Below are 27,883 nucleotides of genomic sequence, written 5' to 3'. Positions count from 1 at the left end.
TTGGACTAGTGATGCTCTTTTTTTTTTCTCTGAGCCATCCCTTTTTGATAGGAGAAGGGGGCAGGGTGGGTTTGAATGGGTAGCATCTCAGTTTTCTCACGACCTGATACCGGCTGCATCATAAAAGGACAGGACCGTGCTGGGAGGAGATTTTTCTTCTTTTAAAAAAAAAAAAAAAAAATCATCTCTGACCTCAGTGGGCAGTACTTATGGATAGCATGGCTGTATTATTGGCGCATGACTGTTAAATGGTGGAGAACTGAGGCGAGGTTGCCGGTGTTTCAGCCAATCAGATGCCGAGGTGTGGCTCTCGGAGGGAGTGGTAACCATGGTGAGGGCGGTGCTAGAAGCGGAAGTGTGTCTCGGCTGATCACTCGCTGTCATTCGGCCACGGTTGGTTCCGAGAGAGAGAGAGAGAGATAGAGATAGAGAGAGATAGAGAGAGAGTGAGAGAGAGCGAGAGAGAGAGAGAGAGAGAGAGAGCGAGCGAGCGAGATAGAGAGAGAGATAGAGATAGAGAGGCAGCCAAAGCAGCACACAGGAATCGGCTGGCTCTGTTGGGAAGACAGTTTAGCGAGAGAAAAAAAAGAGAATAATACCGAAACCATACGAACAATGAACCCGATCGAGTAAGGCTTGTGGGATAATATATTTTAACACGTTGTTAACCAAGCTGTTTGATGATACAGTGCAGATTATAGAGGCAGCAGAGCCCCAGAGCTGTGTCATTGAGCAGGCAGGACACGTCAGGAGAAGGGAGAGAGAGAGAGAGAGAGAGAGAGAAAAAAAAAAAAAGCTGACCGACTGCACTGTACGAGTCAGCTATCAAATCGCCCTCTGAAAAGCTTTGCCTGCCGTACACACATCTTCTCAAGGACACCACCTTGCTCTCCTGCCGAGTGAAGGATCTCGACAAAGACATCGCCGAGGGTCGAAGGTGGTGATCAGAAGGTGAAAAGAAAACGTTTTTATTCGCCTGTCCAGCTATAGCTAGCATTGGTGCTAACGGGTAATAGCTAGCTTGCTACTGCTAGCAGCCGATGGAAATGTTAGCTTCCCAGCTAACTGGTCCAGTTTATTCTCACGGCTTGACTTCCAACCCTTGCCTCATGTGTTAAAAATGCTACAATGAACGGTTATGTGTATTTATTGGTTACATTTCGAGCAAAGTAAGTAGTGTATTACTTATATATCTGATTAAAAAGATTGAGGCTGGACTCTCGATAAGGCTCCTGACAGCTGTCAAACAAGGTCGAGGGTTTTTCGTTCGGACGTTAGGCTCGTTTATTGTCACTATTTTTAAACATTTATTAATATTTTATACCGCTTTGTTCTCGTTGAGGTGATACTGCGGGTGATAAAGTGTCTGTCAGCTGGTTTGCGTCAGGAAAACGTCTCTAAATGGAGAATGTGTCGGCCCCACACAGCAGTGTTTCTGGCGATATTTGTGGCTGCCAGCAGCTCAGCTGTAGACTTACAAGCTGGCAACGTCACGGGGTTATAATTAGCTAAAGATGTAATGTTAACTGGTTGGCTTTTTTCAGCTGGCCACAGTAATAAAGGAAGATTGTTCAGTGTAAGAATGAGCTCATTCATGACAAAGTTGTGTGGTTATCATATGTCTAGGAATCATCTGAGGGGGTAAAACAGACCTGATAGAAAAATATCTTTTATGTCACTCGAAAATGTCTATGTCCATCACCCAGTTGTTTCTAAATCCCTTGATCTATAGTAGAATTAAAGGGGCTGACTGCTAACTCAGTGCATGCCATCCTGTGTGTTCTTCTCTCAATAGGACCAAACGATCACGGGATAGCATTTGTGTGTGGGGGAGAAAACAAATGGGGGATTACGGGTTTGGAGTCCTAGTTCAAAACAACACTGGCAACAAGTCCGCATTCCCGGTCCGAATCCACCCGCATCTGCAGCCCCCACACCACCACCAAAATGTGTCGCAGAGCCCTGCTGCTTTCATAAACAGCACCACAGCCGCAGGGAATGGCACCACGGGAGGATCTCCCTGGCTCTTCCCTGCCTCTGCCACCCACAGCAGCGTGCAAGACGAAATCCTGGGGGGCCCCGAGAAGCCCAAAGCACAGCAGCAACAGGAAATGCAAGAAACGCAAGAAAAGCAGCAGCAGCAGTTGTCCCCTGGGAGTCACCAGGAGGGCGGAAGTGGTGGTGGGATCATTTCAGAACTGGAAAAAGCCCGGTCAGAGGAAGGCAAGACAGACAACGGCACATCTGAAGGAAGTAACGGAAAGGAGAAGCAGCTACGTCTTGAGTCTCCAGTCCTGACAGGCTTTGATTACCAGGAGACATCTGGTCTTGGGGGAACTGGCCCAGTCCAGTCCAGTACGACTTCGTCATCACTCACCGGCTTCAACAACTGGTCAGCTGCCATCCCACCGGCGCCGTCAACCATCATCAACGAGGACGTCAGCTTCTTCAATCCGGCGTCTGCCAACAACGGAACCCTGCTGTTCCAAAACTTCTCACACCATGTCAGTCCAGGGTTCGGTGGGAACTTCTCCCCCCAGATAGGACCGGCGGCGGGCTTGTCCCAGCACCATCCGGCTCCCCCGCCACACCCCCACTTCCAACACCCCCACAACCAACACCAACAGCATCGGCGCTCCCCTGCCTCTCCACACCCTCCACCGCCCTTTCCGCACAGGAATCCGGCCTTCAGCCAGTTGCCGCATTTGTCCAACAGCCTGAACAAGCCCCCGTCCCCCTGGGGTCCAGCCAGCTATCAGAGCCCCTCTCCCTCCCCCGGCTCCTCCACCTCTTGGAGTCCCGGAGGAGGCTATGGCAGCGGTGGTGGCGGATGGGGAGGGTCTCAGGGCAGAGATTATCGCCGAGGGCTGAATGGCGGGATGACCCCCATCAACTCTATCTCTCCACTGAAGAAGACCTTTCCCAACAACCACGTGGCATCCCAGAAGTACCCTCGAAACAGTCCCGCAGGCTTCAACCCCAAGTCATGGATGGATGATGGAGTCGGCCGCAGTGATAACATCTTCCCCTTCCAGGTCAGTTTGCATGTGACATTCTCTTTGCGTGACTTTGAAATAAATCAGACATTGTACTATGTTTTTCTTTTTCTTTTTTTTGATGCTCAATTAACCCAAATGTGTGTGTTCATGCTTTTTTTGTGTATGCATATTCCTCAGCAGTGACTGCGTGCATGCTGCCTTAATGATTAAACATCAACTTCATTTATGCTAGCTGTTAATTTTTATTACACTATATGGTAGAGCTTCTATTTTTAGACATTTAGTGGGGGAAGGGCTTGGCTTTACATGATGCATTTGTTACTGTTTTAGCTTAGATATTCAGTCGTTGAGCCTCTGTACTTCCATAGCTGTGTGTTCCTGATGATGACTAATGTTGCTCTGTCACTGCAGTGGTGTGTGTGCCATGTATACGAGCTGGGGGGTTGAAGGGAGGTGGAGGAGAAGGATACGGAAATATGGAGAGAGGGACAGGGGGAGGGGGGTATGAGGGAAACAATCTTGGGAATGGACGAGGAGCAAGAATCACAGACTGAGATGTAGAGAAAAATGTAGATACACCAGTGAACAAGAAGACATAATTACCTGATTTCTTTTATCCAGATCAGAAACAAAAACATAGTATTTTAATAATACTGTAGATTGATGGATCAAACTCTATTCTTTGCCCCTTCCCCATCACAGGATATCAATCTATTTTATTCTGTGAAATGGAGCCTAATAATTTTTCAGGATTATTGCTTTATTAATGACCCAGACTCGTCGTTGCCATAGGCTAAAAACTTGTCCACAAAATACCAAATCTATTCATCGTGGGGGTCCGATCTTCACCGTAAGATGGCACAAATAATAGTATTATCACAAGTAGAAAATGCTTGATAGGATTGATGGAAGGAGGTAAAGGGAGCATGGAGATAAATTCATTTTATTGATCTAGCTCATGATTGATTGTCTTGGGGTCGTTACAAGGAGGCAGGGGGGAGGAGGAATGACGTTTGCTATAGGCCCAGCTCGCCCCTGTGATCTGATGAAGGTTTCTTTAAGTACTGTGCATATAGCTGTTGCCTTCTTACCTTTTGGATAATGTTTCTCCATTTACTGGCTGTCTGCTCTGTCACATTAACTTTGGGTCAGTCAGAGGCACACTTGGTTGCCATCAGTCCCCAATGTCTACTTGGATGAAGAGGATAGTGTTAAATTGTCTGAATGATTGCTTGCCTTTGTTGTCGCAGCTGTCTGTCAATAGCCTAACAACATTACTAATTGGCCTAAAAGACCACCGGTGAGGGGCTACTTTATTTCCTGGCTATCTGTGGGGAAAGTCTAAGTCATAATTTTCATTCAGGTTTCTCAGCCTTTTTGTTCCAACACCAAACTAAATTTCTCTAAATAAGCAAATTAATTGAATATAAAATGTATTAAATTGGCATAGTGATGGCATGCTTAAACCTTGCCACATGGTTTTTGTGTCTCCACTTACAATTAATTACTCACAGCACAACTGCAGGCCAAACAGTAAGGACGTTGTACAGACGCGTCTTGACATGTCTTGGGTATTTTTGCTGAGTAAGCAGCAAAGCTTACCACTTAACAGCTTTTTTAACAGTAGATGCTGTAGGAAGGGGGGTCAGGTTTATATACCCCCCCCCTCAAATCATCACGGCTTATATTTTAGAGCCATTGTGGTCAAAATAAACTCTGATGAGGAGGGATATTTCAGGACAATTGTGCATCCATTTTGAACAGTGGACAGTCCCTTCTGTTACCCCTGTGACAGGTTTAAGCTAAAGATAGCTTTACTGTGGCTGCAGTATGTCGCTGTTCCTTGTGGTTGAATCAGATCAGCCAAAGTAGCATTGTCCTTCTGCCCTCTTGATACTGCAAGGGCAGATGGAGGATGGGCGTAGAATGGCCTTACTGTTTGTGTGTGTGTGTGTGTGTGTGCGTGTGACTGACCGACTGTGCAAGTACAAAAGACAAGGAATTGATCATTTTCGGTCTAAATTAGAAGAAATATGAAGATGGCTGTAAAGAAGTGGTTTGACTTTACAGATGTGTGGTGATCTATAAAGGAACACAATCTTTTGAGAGACGATGTAAAATTTCTTGTTAAAGACGTGTATCGGTAAGTGTTTCTAATTGTGAACCCCACATCATGTGATTCCTTGAACCCGTAAGCTTAGCAGTATTGCTCCACCCCTCCTTATTGAACTGGAAAATGTGTCATTTTGGTGTGAGAATATAGATCATGTTACAGAGTTGAAGCTGTAACTGTAGAGTTTTTACAGGCAACCGGGTGTCGTCAGCGGCCTCCTTTGTGTGTAGTTCGATCTTCAAGATATCTGCATCAGTATTATATAGTATTTTTTTATAAAAATGCCTTTTATCCTCTTAAAGCAGCAGCGTACTGCACCTATTTTAATTCTTGTCTTTTATGCTGCTTGTTTGCTCTTTTGTTATTTGCATTATTCTATTATAATGTAATTATTGTTGTTTTACTTTTTCTATTTTTTTATCCGTACAAGCACTTTATAACTATGTTAAGAAAGGTGCTATACAAATAAAGATTATTATTATTATAGAGACATGAAAATTGCCATATTTGTGGGACCAGTCAGCATTTTCTTTTCCCTCACTCTCATTTCATTGCTGAAGAGTTGCCAAAACCATTAGACAAATAGCTTAATTTTTGCTTTTTTAAACCAAACTGTTTTCAAAATGGTGCTTGTCAGATCTTGTTTGAGATGATGCACCGTTCAGATGACTGATGACACATGTTGCCTTACACAAGGCGCCCCTGAGTTTTGTAATTAAAATGCCGTCGCTCCTGTAACTCTGGGTTTAACAGAGTTAACCCCGCCCCCCCGCTGCCCGTGAGGAACTGTTGTCACACTGTGCCACTATAAGCCTCGTTCAACTGCCTCACATAGTTTCCACTTTAGCACCGACACAACAATTGAAGGATCTGGCCTTTGATTAAGAGTTTAGTATTGTTCTGCCTTTGAGTAATAAAGGTTAGTTCCTCATTGTTCTTGGTAGCGGTTTGATTAGATGTGATTGTAATAAACAAATCTATAGACACAAACCAGATAGTAGATTTCCTCTGATCAGGCGTGTTATAGTGGCTAGCTACTAAAGCAAAAAGATCCCTCACTCAGCCTTATTTCATGGATTTTTGTATTATTTTGTGATTTTCCTTTGGGTCATGACTGTCAGTTTGTATGTTTTTCAAATGTCCAAATTTGCGGATGCAATTTGAGAACGAGGCCATATGCAGTTTTGTGAATATTTGATCCATAATGGCGCAGCGCACTATGGCACACTGAGGGAGAAAATGTTCCAGTAGCTGCAGCAGGCAGGGCCGTTGCTGCTGTATTAGAGCAGCTTTAGTATTCGGGATCGGCTCCTGGCCAGGCTGCTAACTGCTAATGCTGTTCTAGCTGGTAACTAGCCACAGACTGCAAATGTGTACTTTTAAAACAGAAAACCTTTCTTTTCTTTGCCTTTTTTCCTCTCTCTCGCTTTCTGTTCTCTCCTCCTCTTCGCAATTCCTAAATTATAAAATTCAAGGTCACAAACCTGCTGCTGTGTCAGGTGATCTGGGCTGATTTGGACTGGTGAATTTTGGCCAATGACCAGGTCAGGACCTGCGGTAAGCCAGGACAGGATATTGTCTCAGTGAGCCACCTGGGTAACTGTTGGTTACATCTCACTCCTCACTGTTTGTGCAGCTTAGATATACTGCAGCCTCATATGGTGCTCTTATATGAAGGTATTATGCTGCCTCGAGCGTTCAACCTCTACTCCACTTCAGATTGTTTGAAAGGACGTCTAATCAGTGTGACACGTTGAGCAAGTATCAATTGCAAAATGTAAGAATCACGCTGTGATTGTGACTGCCGTTCCTAATCCTGTGAATTATGTACCCAAAACATTACTAAATGACACAGCAGTCTTTTTGGTTTTGTTTCTTTTTAGACCAGTGCTCTTGTCAAGGAAGTTAAGAGCGTTGTATGTCTTCATATGTTCAGAAAATCTTTCCTATAGAATAAGATTTTGGTGTGTTTTTTCCCTTCAAAAGCTAATCCATTAAAACAATCTTTATTGTTAGAATCAGCCCAGCAAATAATGAATTATCATCATGTGAATGGCCAAATGGTCAGTAAAAAGGGGGGGGGGGGTTGATGTTGTGTAACAGTTGAAGCCAACCCTGCAAGAGACGCCGCACAGAACAACATTGTAGGGCAGTCTGGGTCAACATTACGACCTAAAAGCCGTCAGTATTGTATCTTTACCTGTTAGTAGTTTTGTAGGCGTTTGACTTTTAATTTCTCCTTATAGAGGAAACGCACAAAACTCACAGGAACTACACCATCAAATGAAAGTAGCAGCTCTGTCTTTGGACTATATGTGCATCAATAGGGTGTTCAGTTTCTATCACCACCTCATACAACTGGTAATTTAACTATTCAGCTACCTACGTTCATGATGAGAACAGGTTCATGTTGAAGAAAGAAGCTTCATTCATTTCATGTAGCTTTCCTCTTTACCTTTTATCCATAATGTCCTAATGCTTCTCTACAAACATACATCCTGAAGCATTAAGCTGTAGAGGTTTAGTTTAGTGTAGTTTATTTGCACATAGGGTTAGAGAAAAGAAGAGGACATACAGATTTTTTCTAAAACTGTAGAGGTTTCAGCCATTACCCTCAGTCCTTGTGTCATTGGTGTTTAAATGAGAGAACTGTTTTTTTTTAGACTAATGAGCGGCCTGAGCTGCGCTGGCAAGCACCTAACTCTGCTGCTCATACAGCTTCATTGTGCCCTTCTCACACCCTTGACAGACGCTCTGAAACAGGAAGAAAGAGAGCTGGGTTTGAGTGTGTGTGTGTGTGTGTGCATGGTCTCTAATTAGTCCCTGGCCTATGTCTTCTGCACATGTGTCTTAACAAAAGGAAGAAGACAAAGCAGAGTCTATGTTGAAGTGTCATTTTCCATTTAGACCAGCTCGTTGCATACAATAAAGTCAGTTCAGTGTAATCCTTAAGCAGTGCAAATACTGCCCGAGCCCCTTTGCCTCTGTCACACCTATTACACCCCCAAATGTGCACATACACATACGCACCATTCAGCCAACACTGGTAATGGGTTGTTTTTGACAGTCGGGGGTATTTAATGTCATAGCAGGCCTTTGAAATACTTTGACCGGGAAGAAACATAATCACAAGCACCAAAAGCTCAACCTGCTTCCCTTTCCTGCCTTCCTTTCTTTTATTTTCTTACTTTGCCTTACCTCACCACTTACCCACTCTCTCTCTCTCCATCATCCCCTTCTTTCATCTGCCATTTTCCCCCTTTCCCTCCTTTGCTTTGGGCTTCCTCTCTTTCTCTCTTGTGTCAGCGATGTGATCAGAAACACAAAAAAGGGGCGATTGGCAACCTTCCCACCGATAAACGTGAAGGTGAAGTCAAAATAGTCTTCAACCTACTGACATTTTTGAAAAATTATTATATATGATAAAAAAAAAAAAGATATTCATGTGTCCTTTCCGGCAGTACTTTCTACCTCTCTACCACCCTCCCTCAACTTTCATTTTTCATTAAAAGGCAGGTGACATTGGAATATTAATGCAGGAATTAATCACCCACAGCATGCTGTATTTAATCATTCTTTGACTCTCTACATGTCATGGAAATCTGTTGAGGTTTTTTCTATCTGTTCTGTTGGGGCTTAACATTAAAAACCTCTTTACATTTCAGAGGGTGTGTCAACCTGCAGTGTGTGTCTATTTTGTTTGTACAACCTTTTTTTCATTTGACAGTTTATCAGAAGCAGCTTTAAAGGTTTTTGTGTAGTGAATGTTCAGGTAGGGTTGTACAAACGTGATGTATCGTTGATGATGTGACAGCTGTTGATGATGACTAATGGCGTCTAAAACAAGCAAGGAGGGTTTTTCCTGGCACTGACTGAGCCTTTTTGAAGGGTTGATTACGCACGACAATAAGCATGATCGGTCCACCTACAATAAAGGTAATAAGTCTGTGTTACCTTACTTGGCAGAAATCTATGTATGTTACTGTTAGTTCTGACCATTTGATTGAAGAAAAGTACATCAAAGGTGATTTTGAAAGTCCCAAATGTACTGAAAGCGATAACTGAAGCGCCTCATTTGATGCTCCTATGGTGCTCTGCAGGCGTCGGATCTGATATACCAACACGACAGAATCAACACAGATTTGTCTTGTTGTTCTTTTTATTTACTGCAGCGTTAGCCGGATGCAATGAATAAATGAAAAGTAGAAATGCAAAAGAGGAAAATGAAACTCGGAGTGTCTGTTTCCGCAGCAAACCATCCGCCGAGTGTTTGATGGTTATTTATTTGTGCTGTAGAACGTAACACTCATGAAACATTCAGAAATTGAAGTTTTATTTCTCTATTTCGCTGTACCGCCACTTCCTGTCCTCGCTGCCCTTTCGGCTGCAGAAAAAAAACAGCTCTTCATTTGATGCTCCAAAATCAAAACAAGGTCGCTGTAGGGGCGTCACGGCAGTTTGATGCACCTCATAACGATTTTCGGCCATTTAAAACAGAAGTGTACTTAAAGACGCGAGGAGGAAAAGCCCTTGCAAGCTGAAGCGGTAAGGTCTATTCTTTAGATTAGACATTGAACTGATGGACACTGTTAAATCCTTGTAGTACCGTCTGTGCAATGCAACATTAGTCACAACAACTATTCAGAAAAACATCTATTTAATCACAATGTCACCCCTGGATTGGCTCGTTCCACCTTCGGTACCCTGACCTTTACTTCTGTCAGGTGCATGTTCCCCTCATATTATTGAGTATTTGTAATCATCTTGTTTTGTCTGACCAGAGGTTGAAAACCCAAAAGTATTCCGTTTAAAATCATGTTAAGAAACAAGGCAAATGGCAAGTCCAACATTTTTGCTTGGAAAAAAACCTTAATGATGAATTTATTATCAAAACAGTTGCTGATTGATTACTGAACTCATTATTGCAGCTCTAGTTTTCTTTAAACTGCAGGTAGTATTAATTGGCAAATTAGCATTACCATATATTGATTTCAGGCAAACCATCAGCTCACTAAAAAGTCATTTTCAGCATTTTCTGCATGTATGGTCACAATTTTTCTTCTTCCTTTGGAGGAAGACACAACTTTATGAAGACCAATTGTATGTATTTTAGATTGACTAGAATATTTAGTTGGAAAACACTAAATAGATCTAAAGGCCACGATAATTAAAACAAATTAATCCAGTTGAGAGTTTCATGTCTTCTACAACCGTAATTCAGAAAAATTCAGTCTACTGACTTTTTGTGCCGTCTCTGAACCAACTGAGAGTACAGTATTATGACTTATTTAAAAAAGTGATTATTTCAAAATTGATGATGCATTTACCACCAGCGTAATCCTGGTATGGTTAGATCACTTCAGTATATATTTGTTGGTTTAAAAATGGCGACAAGGTTTTGGAGAGGAACTTCAGCATGCTGCATAATGCAAATCAATCCATCATGCAGGCTTTTTTTTTTATTGACAGCCAGGGTAAGAAGGAGGTGTGTATCGCCTTTTAGATTCATTTTGCTTATTATTTTTGTTCTGTAAGCCCAGGTGCACGGGGACTTCATGTCACTGTCGCCTGCAAATAAATAATACAGTATTTACTGCCATGTCCTTTTTATTTTTATACATATAGCCTTGGGTTGCAAGGTCGAGCTTTCATAGAGACACACAGTGTAATGTTGACTGCCCTGTAAATTGTGTGCATCTTACTTGCAACTAATCTGAGTGTGTGTGATTCCTGATATGATGAGTGACCATGACTGTGTGTGTGTGTGTGTTTGTGTGTGCGTGCACGCGCACATCCTGCAATCTGTCAGGGATGAGTACTTTGCTGGTCAGCTGGTCCAGTTGTTGAGAGAGAGAGAGAGCGAGAGAAGGATGCACAAATCTGATGATTAATCACCGGCTGCACCTCTCTAGGCTAATGCTTAGCAACTGCAGAGCACCAGCCGGACCTCATGTCCGCCATACTGAGTCCATCTCAGCCACAAAATGAATTCCTACTCTCTTGAAACAATATAATAGGATTACCCTGCAATACTTCAACTCTGCCAAGGAGATGATACAATAAAGAATAATGACACTAAATGAAAGCACAAAAGTGGGATGTGCTTCTGTTTGCACCTTCTGCTTGTTTGTCACATTAATATATTATAAGAAGACTATAAAGTGCTATCTATCTGTATTTATTTGTTGGGTAATGTATTTGTGTGCTTGTCTATGCCGGGATATACCCACTTCCCACAGTAACCAGTCCTTCACTCGTCTCTGCTTCTCCTGCCTTTTGAATGTTTGGCCTGAAGCAATAGCCTAAATCCACATAAGGTACTGAGGCGGATATGAGAAAATAGTAGACGTAGTCTGGCCTATATCCCTGTGTTGATGTTTGTTTTAAGGGAGAGAGTCTGCACTGGGCGTGTTCTTCTACCATGTCATCCCAGTTTCAGTATGTTCCCTTTTTTCTAAGTCGGTTTGCACCATTTTGAATGATGGTGAAATTTTGGCTACAACTGTGGAGTTTGGCTCTTTCACCAGCCAGTGTGCCAGACATCCAACCACGCTCTTTGGCTGATGAAATGGTAAAAGTTGTTATTGAATTGTGGGAATCACTGCACATAGTAGATTTATTTAAAAAAAACAACAACAAACCACTAAAAAAAACCCAAAAAAAGTTCCCCGCCTGTCTGAGCCTCGGTCGTATGGTTCACTGACGCAGCTCTGTTTTTCTGAACCCTTTAACATCTGACCCCCCTGTGGAGTTCATGGTGTAACATAGTACCCTATTAGCTTTTCTTCCCAAGGTGCCGTCGCTGCTCTCAGACTGTCAGCCTGCAGTTTGTAACGAGGGTGTGACCCGGTTGCTGGATGAATGACTAAATACTTAGAGAGGTTAGGCGTAGATGCATTTGTCAGGAAGAGAAAGTGCTGAATGGAACAAGACTGACTGACTGTGCTCATAGGTTACTTACAGGTTGACAGACGTGTTGGGCAATTCTTGTTGCGCAAGAGCCATCTGTTATCAGTCAGGCCGAGGTCAGAGCTGATCACGCATTGTTGACTTCAAGACGTTTTCAGGAGAGGCGAGATTGACATTTTTAGATTTTATTTCAGTGTCTTAAAGCTAATTGCCTAGCTTTTGCTCAATGCAATGCCGCTTTTTCAGGGTTAATATTTTATTTTTTAAAGCTTGCAACAATGTGATTTCATGTAGGCTGAGGAATGCACCTAGAAGTAATATTTCTCTTAAACTGTGCACCAAAAGTTTTTAATCGAAGTTAAGGGGGAAATAAGGCTGTGTTGTTGCAGAGTGAAGCTTTATTGTGGTTTGCAAGCGTAGTGACTTCCTAGAGCCTTTCAGTCGTGTTATCAACTCAAAACTCATCATTCCCTGATTAGTTTGTCAGATTCAATCAGATCTTAAGTGGACGCTTTCAAGACTTTAATCTCACAGCAAAAAATGATCTTGCAGTTTAATGCTAGGCTCTCCTCCCTGTCTCTGTGTTTAATATTCTTATTTTTAGTGTTACACGGTTGGTATAATGTTTTTTTTTCAGTCGTGAGCAGACAGGATAAAAAAAAATAATAGTGACTAATCGTTTCAGTCAACTTATTGGCTCTGCACCGTGCGACATCTCTGACACATGAATGAGGAATAGAAACCTTTTTCAAGGTGTTTCTGCTTTTAAGGTGGCACGTATCGAAGAGTGACTGGAAATATGGGGAAGGGACGGAGGAAAGAATGAGACTCAGACACGTGATGTCTTGGGGTAGTCAGACATGTATCACCAGTTTTAAATGTAAATAAAAAAGGTAGAAATGATTGTACTCTTCAGCAGAGTTGGACTGTGTGGATTGTGGTGATGTTTGGACAGAAAGAAAGCAAAAGAGTTCACCAGTTTAACACACATTTGCACATTTAGTTTGGGCGAGGTGGAGTCGGGACAGAAGCTTTATCGACATGGCACCTGGAGTGTGTGTGTTTGTATATTATATGTTTTCGATGTGTGCGCATATTTTGTGTGCACACACTGTACGGGTGTGTGTGTGTTTACATGTGTTTGTGTACATACAAACATTTCCAGTATGGCTGGTATGCCAAGGATGCTCTTGTTGTAGGTGATAAAGCTTTTTTCTGAGGAACTGGCTCCGCTCCTGTTTGTTTTAATGTTGTCTTTTATGATTATTCTACCTTATTGAAGCAGTCAATTTTTAGCCCAGTTAGTTAGTTAGTTAGTTAACCAGGGAAATAAAACATTTACATACATTGTGTAAGGAAAAGTAGATTTTAGGAGGGTGTCTCACTAAACAATAAGACGAAGAGAAATTAAATGCAGGCAGCAGAACTTAAATTGAATCATCAAAGAAAAAAAATTACCATAAGTAGGTAAAAGTTGAATGGTTCACACTTCTCTGCCGTGAAGATGTCTCTGCAGTATTGTTGTGGTTCCTGTTCTTTGGTGGCAAGGCAAAGTTGAATATTCAAACAGAGCAAAACAATACAGGCCGTGAAGTAAAACCTTTTCTCATGAGGATGATTAAACTTGGTTTTACCTCAAGTTTTTATTTCAGCTTGCAGAAGTAAATTGCGATTCACTCGGGATTCCTTTTTGGGAAACTAGGACTCGGTCCTAATTTGTTTTGTTTGCCACTCCTGCTGTTCAGGCCAATGCCAGAATGTCAGAGTTAATGAAGAGCCCGCATTGAATTTGAATCCTCACAATACACTGTTGTTGCATTTATCAAAGGAAGCTAGAAAGGGATGACTATGGACACAAATTAAGCGATCTGTTGTGTAAATTTCTCCATTGTTGAAATAAGTTCAAACTGCATTTAAGAGTCAAATTAAAACACTTGTTCATGAATGTTAAGACTATGTTTGGCTTGGGTTAATTGGGTGGATGTTAAGACTGTTGGTGTCTATGAACTCTATGAACTTTATTTTTGTAAATAGCGTTGCTTTGAAGCAGATAAAGAAAAGTAAATTAAAACTGTTCTTCTTTCTCTCTTCTCTTTCAGGAACGCACTAGGTCATTTGACAGCTTCAACATGAACACTCTGGAGAGCTCCCTGATCGACATCATGAGGGCTGAGCAGGACACTCTGAAAGGTGAGGATGACAGCTGTCACTCAAGCAAACACTAAGCAGGCAACTAGCAGCACTGCAGCTTTCATTTTATGCTGCATCAAGAGACGAAGCACATAGAAGCCAACATCATGGCATTTTCATTCACTGAATATGCAAACACAGTTTGTAGGTAAAGTATGCAGGTTTGAAACGGAAATAAACAGGTTGGTCAAGGAAGAGGACAGTAGGCGTCACACATATAGTCACATCTTACATACTTAAAGCTATGACTTATTACCGAACATTATTACATGGTAATTAATACTGCTTAGTTTCAAATTCAAACATATGTGGTAAAGACAAATAAGAGAAATCTTTATAATGATTGTATCTTAATTGCCAAACAACCAGTGTGAGTGTTGGAAGGTACAGCTGTTAACCGCTCACACATTCACGCTTATTCATACTTTAACAGCTCAGTTCTTAGCAGAGAAGTTTTAGTTCCTTCACAGGTCATATTGTGTGGACATTGTGTTTTCTTTTGGTGTTATGATCAATATTAGAGATGTCCTGAATTGATAATGGATCAGTATTTGTTAAACCTGATCAAATGCTGATCTTTTTTTTTACCGTACTGTACTGTGTTTATTCCTTCAGTCAGCCTTAAAGTGTTTGGCAGGTCATAGCAGCTGTCGTCATTTAAGGTTAAGTCTGTAAGTAACTAGATAACAGGTCCGGACAACTTGTCTGTTGTCTGGTTTTAAGTTCTTGCTCGAAGTCTGTGTCAGTTTGTGAGGGAAGATACTTCACTCCGTAACACCACTGTACACCAGTGGACTGAGTGATACATCTTCTCTTATAAGACTACCGTACTCATCACTTAATATCAATGTCAGGAGTCACATTCTCCCGGTTGAACTTTCCTTTATAAGTATCAAACCTATCATTTAAACATATAGACTCAATTGTTTTGAACTGGCTGGCAGGGGGTTGTTTAGGTCTTACTTCCAGTCTGCACCAATGGTCGGGGCTCCTCCACAAGTAGTGAGCCCAACCAGCTTTCCTCAATGAGATTCTTGTTTAAGTTTTTTTTTGTTTGTTTGTGGTTGGTCTGAAAAGGAAACAAGGCCGGAGGTGTACGTGGCTTAACGGTTCTCAGAAAAAGACGAGTCGCTAAACAACCACCCCCACCAATCCTATAACACAGCGGCCTTATTACACCTTGGCCTCTGAGCTAATACCTGCCAGCCGGCCAAAAGGAAGAAGGAAATTGATAATATGAGCTCAATCATATGTGTCTGACTACTCAACCTAACATCCGGACACATATTTAAGCTACATTTAGGTCAATTTAAGTGCCTGATCAGATTCAGTGTCGATACATAACCAGTAAAAAAAACACTTGATCTGGACATCAAACCTCCATCTTTCTCTTTCCTCTCTCTACTTCCCATTTCTTCTGCATTTTCGGGAAAAAAAAGTTATATGAGAATTCATTTTGTGCCTGAGTATGGTGCAATGAGTATGACCTCTTTTTCTCATGCATTTTAAAGAGGAGACGCATACAGAATACAGGGCTGACTGAGGCTTAGGCTTTGTGTTTAAGAGGGGATTTGTGAGAGAGATGGAAGGACTCCGTTTTTGGACTCCCACTGAAGTTGTGGGCCGTCATTAGTCTCTCATAATCACAGCTGCAGAGCCCATTTTGACAGACAATAACAATTTTGTCATTTCCTTTTAAAAAACCAGTCTGGCACATTTGTGACACAGTCTGGATTGATGAGAGAATATGTTTTGTTAACAGATACTTTCTGAGTGCTCTGCTACTGCTGTGCATTTTTACACATTTATATTCTCTACATTACAAAGTTGAAAAATTCCATCACAAAATTGATATTGGTATATGTTGGCGTGTGCTTAGGGCTCCGATTTCCTATTCAAACTGATCTTCATTTACATTTTCTGATATATATTCACAAAATCTGAGATTGATCTTTTAATATAAGCCGCTTCCCGTTTCGTTTTAAATCCAAAATGAAACCAGCCATCAGTTTTTTTTGTGCGTGGGCCTTGATTAACAAAGAGAGAGAGTGAGAGAAAATAAAGTAGGAGCTGACATTTGTAATTTGAGAATTGCAAACTAAGTGACTTTGGTTATTGATTAATAGAGACTAGCCAATGTCAACTATTGGCTGAATGTCGCTGGGCACCATTGATCAATGGTAACCCAGAAATAGATTATCAACGATTGCAAGTAATTAGTTTTGTTTATTGTTTAAGAGGGTGTAACAGACAGTAATTATAGAGACAGAGTGTTCAGCTAACAGGACGTACTGTGAGCATTATTGGTTTTGGGTGAGAGGGAGTTGCATGTAGGAGTCGTTCTGGTAATGATCGTTGTTTGAAAGAACACCTTTGATTTCTCAAGGTCTTAGTGGAGTTTAAAGGATTTGGGTGGGGCACCAGGGTTTGATTAATTAGGTCTAGTTCTAGTTTAACAACCACAAGGCTCAGTTATTAAAATGAATTGATCGATTGTAATGTTGTAGGACAGCCACGTTAAATACAGACACTTCCTAGTTTCATTACTAGAATAACAAGATGAGTGAAAACTCTGAGCTCCAGACACTTTACTATCACCTCGTATTTATTTCAGCCTCACACCCACTAGGCTCAGCCACATCCAGCTGTGATCTAATGTTCTGCTGTCAAACCTCAGTAAATCTTCCTTCAGTATTAGGGGAGGAAGACTGGAAGGTTACCTCATTAGCCACGTTTTGGTATCTTAGCTCCAGCTATGCTGGCACGCATTCCTGCGACTGTTAGATCCAAGAGCTTGGCACCAGAAGACAAAACTGATTTTGTTTTAAATTGAAAAATTACAAACTTCAGCTTTACTAGTAATTAAACCATGTAGGATTATGAAATTATAATGAAATAGTTTAACAGTTATGTTAGCTGCCAACTTTCTTAAATAGTTATATGTGAAGCCTAAGTCCGTCTGTGTGAAAGCTGTGTTTATCTTTGCTGAGGAACAGTAGACTTGTTTGGCAGTTTTTATCAGTTCATTCTAAAGTTTGTCCATTATATTTTATCACAACATGTTTTCTTTACTTTCTTGACCTGCTTTTTCTTAATCTTCTTTCAGCCTTCTTCTTCCTCAGAATTGTCCTTATACACCACCTCGTTTTTTTACTGCTTTCACATGATGCGTCACCCCATATCCCATCCCTTATCCTTATCCTTTTTTGTCTTGTAGCCCTTGGCCTGCTGCAAAAATATTACTATTTGTTCCTTGTTTTCATAATTACAGTCCAGTCTTGTACAATGCTGTGCTCAGTGTAGCAGTAAATTAAGTGAGTCCTTCCCTTTTCCCCTCACAGCAAAGTAAAAAGAAAAACATAGTTATAGCAAATTTGCTTTAAACACTGACTCTTCTCCAGGCCAACTGTCCTCTTGCTGTCTCCGGCTTTCTGTCGCACACTACATGCAAGCGTGCATAAATTTAATAAACACAGACAGTGCGCGTACACAAGCACATTTAGATACACATTAGCTTGAGCACAAATTTCTCCTTCCAGTAGAACATATTGAACAAAGTGAGAGCGACGAAGCAAAGGGAGGAGGCGAGACAAAATGTCTACAGTAGAAGTGGCTTTGAATCTCTTCCAGCATTGTCTTGACTGACAGAAAGGATCCCTCTGTTCAGCCACCACGCGCACAAACACACACGCCACTATGTTGTATGTGCTTGTGCATGCGCTTCAGCTGTTACTGTACATGTACGCATTCAGCAGCATACAAATAAGGTTCACAGAGTGGGCACACACTACCCTGCAGGACTTGGGTGTGCTTACAGCGTCGCACACATGCTCCTCAAACACTGTTGAAGACGCTTAAAATCCAATCTGATGGGTGATGGGTGAGCTCAGATGGACTTTGTGTTTGGGCGGTGCACCTGTCAGCACATACATTACGAGAGAGAGAACTGGAGCTTGTTTGTCACCTGTGATTTTATTTTGACAGACAGAACTTTTTGGACTATAATGAACATGCGTGAATGTATGTATTTCTATAGTTTTGATGCAGCTCCTGAAGCTACGGGTGGTCCGCCCTGGTTTCTGTTGTCTGTGAGTCCTACTTTTGTTTTAAGCACCACATCTACTGTGGGGCTCGATAGGCGAGTTGTGGGGGGAGGGGCCAGCGCATTTCTGTGTGACCGAGGCATCAGAATGCACCAATCGTAGGGCGGTCCGTGCCCATACAACAATGGCTGTACTCTTTCAGCTCTTTCATCTCATTATCCCTCAGCAGCAAGCGGGCCTTGCATAACTTTGAAGCTTGTTTGGCATCATAACATGTATTTGTGTGGGTGCGGGGGTGTGTGTGTGTGTGTGTGTGTGTGTGTGTGTGTGTGTGTACGTGCGTGCTAGACGGGCCTGGCAAATGGCTCAATGTAAAATGTATGATATGAGGCTCAGAGAGAGGGGCACGGATAGGGAAATGGAGGTCGATGAGAGGGAGAGAGATTGTTGGTGTCCCACAGATGTAGTCTCTAATGAGTCTGATGTGGAGGCAACATTCAGTGTGCTCATAGCTGCCACAGCCAAGGCCAACTCTGCATTATCACTCTTAATAAAGTCTCTGAAACACCCCATGTTTAATAAGGGCTCCTGTATAAGCCGGCTATTTCAAACCAAAACCTTGTGTGCAGCATTATTCAAATAGCACCCATCAGCAAAGTTAATCTGTGCTCATGTAGCAGTAATGAAGAACATTATCCTGGTCGCAGCATTTTTTGCCAAATTTGGAGCAGTTTCATTGATAGCGGTGCTATCTTGCCTCACAGATTGTCTCTGATTTGTGTGGATGCCATTTTATGATCTGCATTTGATCACATTAAATCTCAATTTGGGCCTAAAACACACATTCACATTAATTCAAAAAAATCACCTAGGGGAATATTATCTGGAGGCTATACAGTCATCAAAAGAGAAACTTCCTGATGTATTTGCATCATCTTCATTCTTAATGAAATATAGATGTTTTTGTTTAGAATAACGAGGTTACTCAGCTTCCATTATCCCATTCATAGGGAAGCGGACGTTGGAGTAATGCCAAAACCTTTTGATTTATTTCAGTGACGTGAACACTTATTATTTCACCGTGTTTCATTTAGTAACATGTAGGCTCCATCATGTTAAATATTTCTATTCTGTGTCTCTGTGTGCAGGTCGCCTAGGGTTCCCCCATCCAGGAGGGGACAACCCGCTGCCCCTCAATGGTATGTATGGCTCAGGTTTTTTTTAGTGGCCTGCTAACAGTAAAAAAAATCAGGAGTTTGTGTGCAAGATTTAGAGGGCTGATAATTATTATGTCAGTTTTAAAGGAGATCATTTAAAACATCTTCTGATTGAATGTCGAGCTGTAAAGTGTCTGGAGGTCATTTTGGAGCTTCGTGTACCCTTGCTTGTCATCCAACTAAAAATTAAGTGTGTCTCCTCTGTGCCCCTCTGCTCTATAAATCTCCCAACGCCACATTTACCCTCTTAAAAGTACTTTTAATCAACAAGCTATTTTGTTGATGACCTTTCTCCTTGTTTGTTACTCCTGTTGGGTCCTTCCCTTTTATTTGACCGTCAAAAACAGTTTCCCTTTGAAAAAATGGATGGATAAATAGGGGAAGCAGTAGTTTTTTATGCCAAGAAATAAGTGAGAGGAAGGGCGGGATGATTTGAGTTATAAATGAAGACAAGATGGCCTGAGTTTGGGAGTAACTATATGTGTGTCAGTTTTGCTCCTAACAAAAAAATGTCTCATTTTCTGAGGTTAGGGTTTTACATTGTAATCAGAAAGTATTCAGACCCTTTCGCCTTTTTCACATTTTGTTATATTGCAACCTTATACTTAAATCATTTAAATGCATTTTTGCCTTATTGATCTACACTCAGTACCCTGTAATGATAAAGCAAAAACAAGATTTTAGAATTGTTTTCAAACTTATTAAGAAGGAAAAACTGATATATCACATTGATGTAAGTTTTCAGACCCTTTACTCAGTACTTATTTGAAGCTTCTTTGGCAGCTATTACAGCCGTGAGTCGTCCTGGGTGTGATGTGACGAACTTTGCAAAACTGGATTTGGGGATTTTTTGCCATTCTCCTTCGTAGATCCTCTCAAGCTGTGTCTTTTTAGATGGGGACGGTCGTTGGACGGCCATTTTCATGTTTGATTGGGTTCAAGTCAGGGCGTTGGCTGGGCCACTCAAGTCCCTAAGCCACACCCATGTTGTCTTAGCTGTATGCTTGGGGTCACTGTCCTCTTAGTGCTCTGGACCAGGCTTCCTTTGCTCTGTTTAGCTTTCCCTCAACCCTGACTAGTCTCCCAGTCTGAGCTGCTAGAAAACCCCCACACACAGCATGATGCTGCACTGTTGGGATGGTATTGGGCAGATGATGGGCGGTGCCTGGTTTCCTCGAGGCACAACGCTTAGAATTGAAGCCAAACAGTCCAATTCTAGTTTAATCAGACCAGAGAATCTTGTTTCTCACAGTCTGACAGTCCTTTAGGTGCTTTTTTGCTTTCTTTCAGTGGGGTGAGGCTTTTGTTTGGCCACTGTGCCATAAAGCCCAGATTGGTGCTGCGGTGATGGTTGTCTTTCTGTAAGTTTCTCCCATTTCCAAACAGGATGTCTGGAGTTTAGCCAGAGTGACCATCGGGCTCTTGGTCATCTCTCTTACTCTTAAGGCCCTTCTCCCCTGATTGCTCAGTTCGGCCAGGTGGTCAGCTTTAGGAAGAGTCCTGGCTGTTCCAGACTTCTTCCATTTAAGGCTTACGGAGGCCAGCGTGCTCTTGGGAACCTTCAGTGCAGCAGAAATTCTTTGTAACCCCCCCCCCCCCCCTCAGATCTCTGCCTGAAAACAACCCTGTCTCTGAACTCTCCATGTTGTTCCTTTGACCTCATGGCTTGGTTTTCCCTCTGATAGGCATTACATAGACAGGTGTGTGCTTTTTCAAATCTAATCACGGTGTAGAAACATCTGAAAGAATATAATAGAATAGTCTTTATTGTCATTGTACATGTACAATGAAATTGAAAGCAATCCTTCAGGTTTTTTGGAGCATTTAAAGCAGTGATCAAGAGAAATAAAAGGCGCCTGAGCAGAATTTCAACTGTCATAGTAAATAGTCTAAATACTTTAGTCAATGTGATATTTCTGTTTTTTCTTATAATTAATATTATTGGGGAAAAAAATCTAAAATTCTGTTTTTGCTTTGTTTTTATGGAGTATTTAGCGTAGATTGATGAGGGGAAAAAAGGATTTTAGCATAAGGCTGCAACATAACGTGAAAAGTGAAGAGGTCTGAAAACTTTCTGAATGCACTGTGTGTTTGGTATAAAAAGTGAGGCTCTTTTGTCCTTATTTTTCTTCACATTTTCACTTTACTTTTAAGAATATTCCTTTATGTCTGTTTCTGAAACATGAAGATAGCACCTTTTAAATTCTCAAACCACATTCTTTGACCCTTGCCTTTTCACATGGCCCTGTTACACAGAAGAAGATAACACCTTTAGCCATATATAAATACATATTCTTCTCTCCAATGGTTGGAAAAAAAATAAATAAATCCAGCAAAATCCCTTTGACATGCTGCAGTTTAATATTCAGCTACCTCTCTCTTGCCCTTGCAAACACTCTACTTTTATCATTGTGTAATTGTGTTGTTGTAGCTTTTGCTCTCTGGTCTTGGGCCAGGATGTAAAAGAGGAGAGGCCAGTAGTTTCTTCACGAGATTGCTGGGTCACATGGTCGGATCACATGGTCAGGAGCTGTCATCAAGCCCTGAGACAGATGGTGCCAGCGGATAGGCAGGATTCAGAGGTTGCTCACCAGCTCTCTCTCACTCTCTCTCTCCCTCTCTCTCTCTCTCTCTCTCTCTCTCTCTCTCTCTCTCTCTCTCTCTCTCTCTCTCTCTCTCTCTCTCTCTCTCTCTCTCTCTCTCTCACATATATATAAACATACACAGATTGCAGTCCTCATTCTCTTGATCTCTGTCTCTCACGCTCACACTCATTTTTATTCTCACCCCCACACAGCTTTTTATCAGCTTGTTTCTCCCATCTCTTCCAATCTATTTTTCTCTCTCTCACACACGCATCTTTTTATAGCAGCTCTCTGCTCTCTTTCAATCTGCTTTTTTCTCTCTCTCTCTCTCTCTCTCGCTCTCTCGCTCTCTCGCTCTCTCTCTCTCTCTCTCTCTTTTTCTCGCTCTGTCTGACCTTCCCCCAGAGTTAATGTCCATCTGGGTTGGAAAGTCCACTGAGGGAGCTGCGGATTATTGCTTGTGTGTGTCTGCAATTCCTCCAGTATTTACATTTTAATTCATTTAACTTTAGTTCTGTCCAAAAAACAACCCATTATTTTCCAGGGAGAGTATTAAATAAAATGTGGAAAAGGAGCACACATACACATAACAGGGAAGTGGTGGACTGCATCACTTTTACACATGTTTTTGGGCAGAAATAGGAGTCAGATTTCTGCTACATTAATTTAAAGAAACAACAAAAAACAAGTCATTTGACTATTGCTCATCTGGGTAAATCTATTAAATGGTGCAATGGAAAGATGAGCAGCCAACATTGTTGTTTCTCTAGATGTGCCTCCTGCAGTTTCCATAGTCAAACAGCAGCTACCTGGAAAAGTTGAACAACCGGCAAGTAAGACGACAGACGCAGATAGTTGTGCATGCCCGTACATACGTGAGAGTGACAGTTGTCCTCTCTGCCTTCCTGGCGCAGGGCCATTGTTGTGTTTACACTGGAAACAATGGAGGTTGCAATGGTAACGGCTTGCTGTCACAGATGCATTGTGTTTGAAAGTGCACAGCATGACTGTAGTACAGTGAAATCTTAAATCATAAATTGCACGTTGGGAGATTTCTGGCTATATAAAAACAAAAAGTTCCAGAAATCCGCTGCTCTGTTATTACTTCTTCTGGTTAATTGTTGAAGTTTGTCACACTGGTGCTTCCTCTGCACTGGCATCAGCAACAGAAACCATAGATAAAGCTTGGTTTATAGTCACATACTGGATACATTTCAGCCTATCTATCTACAGTACACTATCTATGTTGTCATCAGGGTATCTTTTTCAATTGTAATGCTGATGCTTACCTTAATGAGGCATTTGAAGTATTGTGGTTCATTTGATTAAAATACCAAGTGTCTGTGAATGCCTCTTATCGTTGTCCTTGATTACCTGTGGTGTGACTCAAGGTTCAGTCTTTGGACCACTTATTCTCCTTCTATGTGATTCAGGGTCATAATTAGAAAGTAGGACATCTCTCTTCACTGCTATATGCAGTAATAAACAGTTGTACTTTCCAGTACTTTGGAGTCTAGTGAACTGGAAAGTTTCACAGCTGTTTAGCCAGTGTTATAAACACTATCTAACAATTTTTGGCAATGAAATTCCAATGAAGCTGTTGTCCTTGTGATTGGCCCTGAGCATGTTTCTGCGCATGCCTCAGTTCTCTCTGCATTTCCTCTGCAGGGGTCCACAGATGTGACCTTGTCTCTCAAATTCAGCACATTGAGCCTGTCTTGAATAACTTGGAAGTAACATTTGACTAAAGCCTCAATTTTAATCAGCAAATTTGAAGCTTATTAAAGGAACATTGTGAAAATTAAAACAATATACCATTTTTATTTGTGATACAGAGAAGATTATACGTTTTTATTTAATCTGCCTTGACTACTGTAATGCCTTTTTTCTTTTTTTAAAAAAAATCAACAGCTACATTGAGGCTTTTAATACTGAAGGGATATTTTTGGGCTGGAATTCAGGCATTTAAATAAAATAGTTGTAAACACACGTAAAAGCTTTTACAATTATCCTGTAAAATACTGCAGAGGTTGTAACTGCTGTAGGCTGCCTACTTATTTTCAGAGCAATTATAGAAAAAAAAGGCCTCTTTTCTGTCATTGTTAGTTTGCCTCAGTGGGGTTCCTCCTGACAGTTTCTTATTTTCTGGGTTTTTGTTAAAACAGGCATGTACTGTAACGCCTTTTATATTTGATCCCTTTTGTGTCCTTGTTGCCTCGAATGTTGTCGTTCCAAAACACTTTTATTGCTATAATTCTTATTTTATAATTTTAGTTGTTACTGTTTTACTGATCTGTCCTTAGTGTCTTTTTATCTCTTTGTATTTTAAAGCATTTTACAATTTTGTAATAATCAGTTGACAAATGTCCACCCAGAAATATGCCGAACATCCCCATCTTTTTTCTTTGAATTACAGTGAGATAAAATGATCGTGTTGACATAATGATCAGCCTAGAAGTCATTAGCTTCGTTCACTGATGCCTTTACCACATCCCTTCAATTATATACTTTTCTCCAGTAAAAAAACAAGTTGGTGCTTTATTCTCTACTCTTGTGGTGATTAAAGTGGTGTGGTGACAGTTCCACGGGGCTGATTATGATTCATGGCTGATTAATGAAATCGAGGGCGGGCAGGCGGGCAGTGGAACATCCTTCCATTGTCATGAACCACCTGGTACTTTTATTGGTACAGTGTATTATGCATCTTTTATAATCACCCTCTTCTTTGATTTGTCCTTATTCCACATGCAGCCAGGAATTATAGCAGGAGACGAGGTAAAATATGATCGTGTCACTTTTACAGCATAAATTCAACTCTGTAGGTCTCAATATTTTGACGTGTTTTGTGACATAAAGCCGTGCTGTCATGATTTTTTTAGTTATAGGTTGCTGGTTTTTTGTTAAGTGAATGCTCATAAGTTTTAAATGACCTTGCGCTTTGTGTCTGTACAGTGAAGTGACATGTTTGTCTGCATGACCGTGTAATTGTCGAGCCTTGTTATAAGCTCATGAAGCTATGCTTGACTTTGCTTTCTCTCATTTCTCATGCACATTTTTGCAGGATTATTAAGTCAGACAATACAAGTCACTATCATCACATTTAGCTACAAGTTAATGAGGCTGAGAGACACACAAAGTGGTACTACAGGATTTACACACACACACACACACACACACACACACACACACACACACACACACACACACACACACACACACACACACACACACACACACACACACACACACACACACACACACACTGCAACAGAAGCACAGACACATGGCCAGGCACATGGAAGCGCACACACACACATACACACACACATGCACACAGCACATACTGTAAGCTGAGGCTAACTCCCTTGCATAAACCTTTATAAAGCAGCTCAGAGCAGGTTGTGTAGGAGCAGGAATAGGCCACGGAGGGCTTAACCTCTACATGCAAGCACACACACACACACAAACACACTTCCACAAACATGCACAGTTCACTATTTAAATTGCTACTGAAAGGACAACTGTGTGTGTTTGTGTGACGTGCATCCATAGAGAGTACAGTCGCTTAATAAGACACATGACATGATATTCGGTACATTTCTTAACCCCCTCCTCGTTTTGTCCATTTCAGTTTTGGATATGACTCATTACCACCTGATTTTTTTCACCTTATTTTATTTAAAGAGTGTTTTTATCTCTTACTAACCTTTGTGTGCTGTATGTTCCTCTTCAGTCCTTTTTGTGTTTTCTTGATTGTCTTAAGCTTTCAAACACATTAGCAGATGTTTGAAGAGTTCTAGAAATACCTGCTGCAACATTTCATTCTCACCAGAGCGTATTAAAGCCACGCGGTGCTCTAGGAAATAGATGAAATATGATCTAATACATCAGTAGTACAGTGTTTTCCATGCCTAAATTATCAGGTTATCAGGACAGGTTGAGAAAAATCTGAATACTTCTTGCCCTCAACTCCTAGCTCTCTGCTCAGGAAATAATCCTTTCCTTCTCTCCTCTTCTTCTTTCCTCTCACAGGCCATTCCTCTCTCTTCCCCATGGAGGACGGTTTCCCCGATGACGAGCGTGGTGATCAGGGCCTCGCGGGCCTGGGATCTCCACACTGCTTTCCGCACCAGAATGGAGAGCGTGTTGAACGTTACTCACGCAAGGTCTTTGTGGGAGGGCTGCCACCGGATATAGATGAAGGTGCAGTAGTTACATTAAGATCGAAAGGATTACATTTCTGGGCAGTCTCAGACAGGGCAGGGTGTATTTTCAGTAGTGATCTATACTTAGACGATCTTACTCTACATTGAGGATACTTTACAGTGAAATCTGAGAAGGAGCATTTCACGTAAATCTTTTTTAATGTTTCCTTTTAAAAACCTGCGCACTTGCCAATCAGCTTGCATTTTGTTTGCTTGATTTCAGATGAGATAACAGCCAGTTTCCGGCGTTTTGGACACCTGTTTGTGGACTGGCCTCACAAAGCTGAGAGTAAATCCTATTTCCCCCCCAAAGGTATGTTAAATCCTCATTGCAGCATCTTCACGTTGTGCTTTGGTGTCTCTGTTACTGGTGAGAGGAACACACAGAAATGTTTTTTAGTATTCTTTGGTACAGCCCTGTCAATGTGTCAATTTATCAACATGTGTGCATCTGTGCAGTCTGGTTTTGCCTTCAGGATATTATCTGAAGTGTTTTGTGTTTGGATTGTTTGTGTATTTGTAAAAGCGTATGCCCTCCTGCTGTGAATGCAGACTGTCGTGATCAGACAGACAGTGGCAGTTATCAGCATACTAAATTCCAACGTGATTCTTTGTCAATACTTATTGTCCCCAGCAGCATGAATAACCCTTCTGTATTTTGTGCAGGGTACGCCTTCCTGCTGTTCCAGGATGAGAGCTCAGTGCAGGCATTGATCGATGCCTGCATCGAGGAGGACGGAAAGCTATACCTCTGTGTGTCCAGCCCCACCATCAAAGACAAGCCGGTCAGTGGGAAGCACAAACACAACCATCTTCTCACGTCACAACTTCCCACGCAGATGAATTTGTGTTTACGTGTGTGTGAATTTGTGTGTGACAGGTCCAGATCCGCCCGTGGAACCTGAACGACAGCGATTTTGTGATGGACGGATCTCAGCCTCTGGACCCGAGGAAAACCATCTTTGTAGGAGGTGTCCCTCGCCCGCTCCGTGCAGGTATCCTTCATTTTTCTGTTTGTCTTCTTAATCAAGACTCTTATTACCACCAGGAGAATTAACAACGAATGAGTGTTTGTAATGACAACACTAACATTTAAAGTATATAGTTTATACTGTGCATATGGGTTGGATCCATATGCACAGTATAAATATATATTACATAAATATATGTGTGTGTCATCGTCTTAGTCCCGTATTGTGCTGTCATTTTTAAAAGGCCTTAAAAATGTTCTCAGTAGTCATACATGTCTGTAAAGTAAGTGACAGACTGTTTTTTACTTGTTTATATGTTAATAAATCACAAATAAGCAACACTTAGTAGCCAGTGTTCACTTTCCGTGCTTCTTCTCAGTTATGTATTCATAATAAACAGTTGACCCGCTAGAGGCTAGAGCTAAAAAAGAGGCACTGTGCTGCTGAAATCGGCTTTGACCTACACTGGCACTATCAGGAAGTACTTTTCTGAGGCACACTGTGCCGTGTGGAATATTAAATTCCTTTTTATCCTGATAGCAGTGCTTTGTGTACTGTGTGTTCATGTTTTGTGCACCAATGGTAGCTGTGCTTTAGACGTCTGTAGCTGGGGTAATGACCAAGGTCATAAGGCCCTGCAAGTGCATTCAG

General features: G+C 41.5%; 1 protein-coding gene across 1 annotated transcript in view; it reads left to right on the top strand.

Annotated features, from left to right (window-relative positions):
* The first annotated feature begins 539 nt into the window (after positions 1–539).
* cpeb4b (cytoplasmic polyadenylation element binding protein 4b) overlaps positions 540–27,883 on the top strand; it is a 34,354-nt gene continuing 7,010 nt past the window's right edge. The window contains exons 1-8 of the mRNA XM_062432754.1: positions 540–951; positions 1,796–3,035; positions 14,121–14,211; positions 19,403–19,453; positions 26,089–26,259; positions 26,485–26,574; positions 26,928–27,046; positions 27,142–27,256. Coding sequence (XP_062288738.1) covers positions 1,842–3,035; positions 14,121–14,211; positions 19,403–19,453; positions 26,089–26,259; positions 26,485–26,574; positions 26,928–27,046; positions 27,142–27,256 — 1,831 coding nt within the window. The 5' untranslated portion in view covers positions 540–951; positions 1,796–1,841. The remainder of the gene's footprint in view (positions 952–1,795; positions 3,036–14,120; positions 14,212–19,402; positions 19,454–26,088; positions 26,260–26,484; positions 26,575–26,927; positions 27,047–27,141; positions 27,257–27,883) is intronic.

This window comes from Scomber scombrus, chromosome 14 (genome assembly GCF_963691925.1).
Source record: "Scomber scombrus chromosome 14, fScoSco1.1, whole genome shotgun sequence".
Taxonomy (NCBI): domain Eukaryota; kingdom Metazoa; phylum Chordata; class Actinopteri; order Scombriformes; family Scombridae; genus Scomber; species Scomber scombrus.
The sequence above is the reverse complement of the archived record's forward strand: the minus strand, read 5'-3'. Positions and strand labels throughout refer to the sequence as shown.